Source organism: Galeopterus variegatus, unplaced genomic scaffold, assembly GCF_000696425.1.
Source record: "Galeopterus variegatus unplaced genomic scaffold, G_variegatus-3.0.2 Scaffold4077, whole genome shotgun sequence".
NCBI classification, from domain to species: domain Eukaryota; kingdom Metazoa; phylum Chordata; class Mammalia; order Dermoptera; family Cynocephalidae; genus Galeopterus; species Galeopterus variegatus.
The window spans coordinates 141,538-147,014 of record NW_007730188.1 but is presented as its reverse complement, the minus strand read 5'-3'; the positions used below and the strand labels follow the sequence as shown (position 1 = coordinate 147,014).

The 5,477-nt window shown below is 37.7% G+C and overlaps 1 protein-coding gene across 1 annotated transcript in view; it reads right to left on the bottom strand.

Annotated features, from left to right (window-relative positions):
• Positions 1-283: 283 nt before the first annotated feature.
• The window catches only part of LOC103602267 (astrotactin-2-like), a gene marked incomplete at its 3' end in the record, with an annotated part of 58,304 nt that continues 53,110 nt past the window's right edge, over positions 284-5,477 (bottom strand). Inside the window, exon 3 of the mRNA XM_008586683.1 lies at positions 284-472. Coding sequence (XP_008584905.1) covers positions 284-472 — 189 coding nt within the window. The remainder of the gene's footprint in view (positions 473-5,477) is intronic.

The window sequence follows — 5,477 nt, the reverse complement described above, 5'->3', positions numbered from 1 at the left end:
CCATCAACTGTACTTACAGGATGATCTAAGATTGAATTTGTAATATGTGAATAGAGTTAGGAAAACAGAAAGATGAGACAAGTAAGTGCTAGGTCGGTGGAAAAGGAACTCCACTGAATGAATTTTGCTGAGTTCTAACACCTGTTGAGTGGGTATCAATGAGCTTGGGGAGTTGCCAGCCAGCATAATAAGTTTCTACTCCATTGTGCAGATGGCTTCCTCCCCCTGCCCTTATTTTGGGTCAGTGACTCAGACCAGTATTGTGCAAGTGTCTGCTCCATACCTAAAGGTCATCTGGAAGACTTGGCCTTGGTTCACATGCTGGGTCCGGTTGTTGTAACCATGTAGCATCTCTCCAAAGAGGGTGTCGTTGAATTTGGAGTCAGGTTTGAGGCACTTGGGGCCCTCGCAGACATCTGAGAGCATTACACAGGATTTTCCATCGGGAGCCAGCTTGTACTCCTCCACACAACTGCGTGATAAAACAGAACCCAGAGTTAGCTCCACATCCTGGATGCCCCACTGGGGGTGACCTAAAACCAAGGCCTCCTTTACCTGAAAAACAGGTCAGAGTTTAGAAACAAAGACAGCTATTCTGGCTGGAATCTATCTAGGGCACAGGTGTCTAGAGAGAAACACATTAATCCTGCAAATTGGTAAATTTAAGGAAAGTCATTTGTGACATTTTGGAGGAGTCGAGGGGGATACCAGCGTGCACATTCACACACAAAGCAAATTTAAAAACTGTTTTCCATGAACACACAGACATAAAAAGCATGACAGACCAATTCACGGGGAATTATAAACTACTTTCTAAAACCAGAATCTATTCCCAGAATATCTGTCGACCAAGGTTGAAGACTGCAGCAAAAACAAGGTTTGCATTACCCTTGTAGCTCAGAGGTGACCCTTCCAGGACCATGGACAGTGCGTGGAGCAGCAGCCTCTGCTTCTGTTCAATTAGCAATGTTAGCAGCCTCTGTTGACATGCCTTTGAGGTAGGAATGAGCTCCTCTATGGACCAAACAGGCAACTAAATGGGTTGTGGAAAAAATATTTTCAATTTGGGCATGTTTGCAATGGGAAAAGGATCTCTTAAAGAGGCATGGGGTGCAGAGGTGGGAATGAATTGGGGGGAGGAGAGCAGAGGTCTCAGCCCCCTGCAAAATCAATCCAGAAACTGGAATTTGAGTGTCGACCTTTTCATGGTCCTGTGCTAGGCACTGGGGGTAGGGTGCATATAAATAAAACAAAAAAGAGAATGGGCTGCACAATTGGAGAGACCTGTACAAATGCCATCTCTGCTCCTTGTGATGTATGTGAACCCGGGCAAGTAACTTAACTTCTTTGATCCCCAGTTTCCTCATCTGTAAAATGAGGTAAGACACTCCTATCCTACCTTAATTCACTAAGATGCTATGAGGTAACATGATACATTGGCTGTTGAACCCGGGCAAGTAACTTAACTTCTTTGATCCCCAGTTTCCTCATCTGTAAAATGAGGTAGACACTCCTATCCTACCTTAATTCACTAAGATGCTATGAGGTAACATGATACATTGGCTGTAAAAACAGGAATTGCAATGTACTTAAAATAATTATAGTAGTGGTAATAGTGAAGCTCCTATTTATTGAGCATATACTAGCCACTGAACACTTCGTATATTTATTTTCTAACCATGAAGAAAAGGTAATATCATCATCTGTGCTTTACACATAAACAAAATGAAGAGCCAAGAAATGAAGTATGTCACACTGTAAGTGATGAAGTTGGCATTCAAATTCAGGTCTGTTTAGAAACAAAGGTATCTTTTTCTAATTTTGTCTCCTCCAAATCCAGTGGTTTCTATTTGCATGGTATGAGTCTGGTTATGTTGTGCTAATTAGAGGCAGTATAAGGCACACAGTTTTCTAATTTTCCTTTCCTTCAAAGTGTTGAGCAGAGATCCATTCAGGAACTCATATGGGAAAAGGGAAAGGTTCTGTGAGGTGGTTTGGGAAGAAAATGTACCCAAGTAGCAGGAATTAGTAGCTGATGCTATAGACACAGAGCCCAACTGGAGGCAGAAAGTAGACAAGGAAAGCTGAAAAACTGACCCAAGATCACTCTAGTGGAATTCCAAGAATGTCTCACGCATGAAGCAAACTGTCACTCTTTCCTTGCTTCCCCTAACCCCTGGTGTATTGCACTGATTGTCTTTCTAATGCTCACATGTTCCTGCCCAAAGTACAGTGGAAAGTCTCTTGGAAGGAGGTACTGTCCTTGTGCCTTGGTAAAGTCTATCCCCTTCTTTTTGCATCTGTTAAACATAAGTTACTCCCCTTAATACAATTGCAGCACAGATAAAGTGAGTGCACATGAAAATGCAGAATATATGATAAATGATCGATAAAGTCTAGTTCCATCCATTTATCCCAGGAGACTCCTAGCAAACATAAAAAAATGGTTTACTGGGTAGACTGGGTAGTGTTCTCTGCCTTTCTCTCTCTCTCTCTCTCTCTCTCTCTCTCTCCCCACACACACTCCCCCACATACCTCCACACACATGCCTGTGCGCCTGTGAATGAATACATTATTTTTGTAAATGAGTAAACATTATCAAAGTCTATAGAGTAAAATGTTAAAGTTCTTCATTTCCCACTGCACACTTCCTGTCCCAGTAATCATCACTGTTAACTATTATATATTCTTCTAGGATTTTTTCACTGCACTTAAATACACATCATATATATACACATACATACATTTCATAAAAAGCTCATAAACAGTATTACACTATACATTGTTGAGAGACATGCATTTGCACCTAATGCTATTTCTTAGAGATTTTTTCAACTCAGTATACACATAGATCTATCTTTTTTAATGGTTATTTGGCATTGCATAATATAAACATACCATAATGCTTTTAACTAATTTTTATTGATGGGCACTTTGGCTGTTTATAGCTGTTTGTTACTATAAATGATACCATAATAAAGATCTTTGTACATATATCATTGCACACATGTGTGTGTTTCTATAAAAGGTTCTTAGAAGAGTGATTGCTGAGTCGATGTTTTATGAATTTTAAAATTTTGATAGATTTACTAAATGGCCATTTGTAAAGTTTCTACCATTTTACAATCCTATCATTGATGAATGAGAGACTCCACTTTTCCACATCTTTCATATTTATTATTGCCAAGCTGGGATGAAAGAAATAACTCAGTCTTTGTTTGGATTTGTATTTCCCTGATTACTGGTGAAGTTCGGCATCTTTTCATGTTATGATCATATGCATTTTCCCTTCTGTAGATTGTCTGTTCATGTGCTTTGACCACTTTTACATTGCAATATTCTTTTTTTTTTTCTTTTTATTGGTTTGCCTATGCTCTGCATATCTTCTGGACAGTTATCCTTCACCTTCCATATATATTGAAATTTTCTTCCTGTCTGTGCTTGTATTCTAATCTTGCTTTTTATGTCATAACCTCTCTATCCTGATCCTTTATCACTTATGACATTTGCACAATGCTTAGGAAGTCATAAGATGATAAGATACTTTTCTGTATGTTATCTCAGTATTTTTATTTTTTTCACCTTTTGTTATTTAATATGTATAAAATTTATTTTTCCTATGGTGGGAATTGTTATTTTTAATAATTTTTAAAATGGGTAGCCAATTACCTGAAGGGTCTGTCCTTCCACCAAATAATTTGAAATGACATTTTATCATATACTCAATCCCTTTGTGTACCATGTATACATAGTTGGGTTTTTCCCCCCTATTTTATTATCTGTATGCTCCTGCAGTAATTCTACACTGTTTTAATTATGATAGCTTTATACATGTGTGGGATATAGTAGTAAAGTCTCCTCCCTCTCATGAACACAATTTTTGGTTTCAAAATTTCCTGACTAATTTTCCATATTTTTTTCCTTCAGATGAATTTTAGCATCAGCTTGTTAAATTCCATGGAAAATCCTAGAGGAATTTTGCGTGGCAGTACACTGAATCTGTAGACTAAGTTGGAGGAAGGTTTTCACATTTTTTTTTTTACTTAAAAAATATGTATTGAGAGTCAACTCTGTACCAGGCACTGTTGACAACTGGCAGAGATGACGTCTTGCATTTACCACACTGTATCCTCTTCTTGGTTGCACATTGTACACTACATGTTTAAGCCTCTCTTGCAGTTAGGCTGATGTGATCAGGTGACTAGATTCTGAATAATGAAATCTGTGCTGACAAGATATAAGTCACTGCCGATTTAGCCCTTTCAAAACATAATGTGATTCTCAAGACCTGTCTTCCTTTGCTATCGCAGCCTGGAGACTGTATGTTCCAGAGACACACTGCAGGATGGCAGAGGACTGCCTCAATCACAATGGACCTTGCATGAACAAAAAATTAATGTTTGTGCACGCTTCTGATATCTGGAGAGGGGACCTCATTTGTTAGAACACCAAAGCTTATCTTATCCTGTCTAATACAGTGTCTTTACATTTAGTCTTCTAATTCAAAAACATAGTTGGAATCTCCATTTCTCAAGTGTTCTTTTAAAACTTTCACTGAAGTTTTAGACTTTTTGTCATAAAGATCTTGCATATGTCTTGTGGGGCTTATTCATAGGCATTTATGTGAAGTACTGTACCCTAGAGGTTACAAGTATGTGCTCTGAATGCACACCAACACAAACACAGTCCAAATCCTGATTCCACCACTTACCAGCTGTGCGACCTTGGACAAAGCTTAACCTGTATGTACTTCCTTTACTTACCTGTAAAGAAGTCCCTACCTTACAAAGCCACTGGGAGGATTAAATGAGTTATGTTTGAGATACAGTGTGCCCTTGTAGAGTGATAGCTTCTATTATTACAGTCTTTTCTGCTTCAGGAATAGAACCTGTTTTTCACTTATGTGCTCTCTTATGTTTTCTAGTTAGTTATTTCTGATTTGAGAAATGTTATTACTGATTTTTGTAATTTGATGTTGCATCTTACCAACATGAAGAACTCATCAGGTCTAATACATCTGCCAGATTTCTCTACATGGATAAGCATATATTTGCCAAGGCTGCATATTAGGATTATGGAATAAGTTAAAAAATACTGTTGCTTTTGTTTTTTTCTCTGGATCAATTTATATAAAATAGAGGTTATCTATTCCTTGATGATTTGACAAGACCTGCCTATAAAATCCCCTGGCCTCTATCTTTTTTTCAGCTGTGGATATTTAGCTCTCTTATTGTTTATTTCCATCTTATCTTATTGTTTATTTCCATTTTAGATTTTCTGTATCATCATGCCTCAAACTTGGTAATTTATATTTTCTAAGAATATAACGCATTTTAGCAAGACTTTCAAGTGTATTGGTATAAAGTTGTACACAGTATTGTTATTACGTTTGTCTTATCTTCTGTGCTTCTGTAGTCATTTCCCTATCTCATTTCTTTTTTTTTTTTTTTTTTTTTTTTTTTTGACCGGTAAGGGG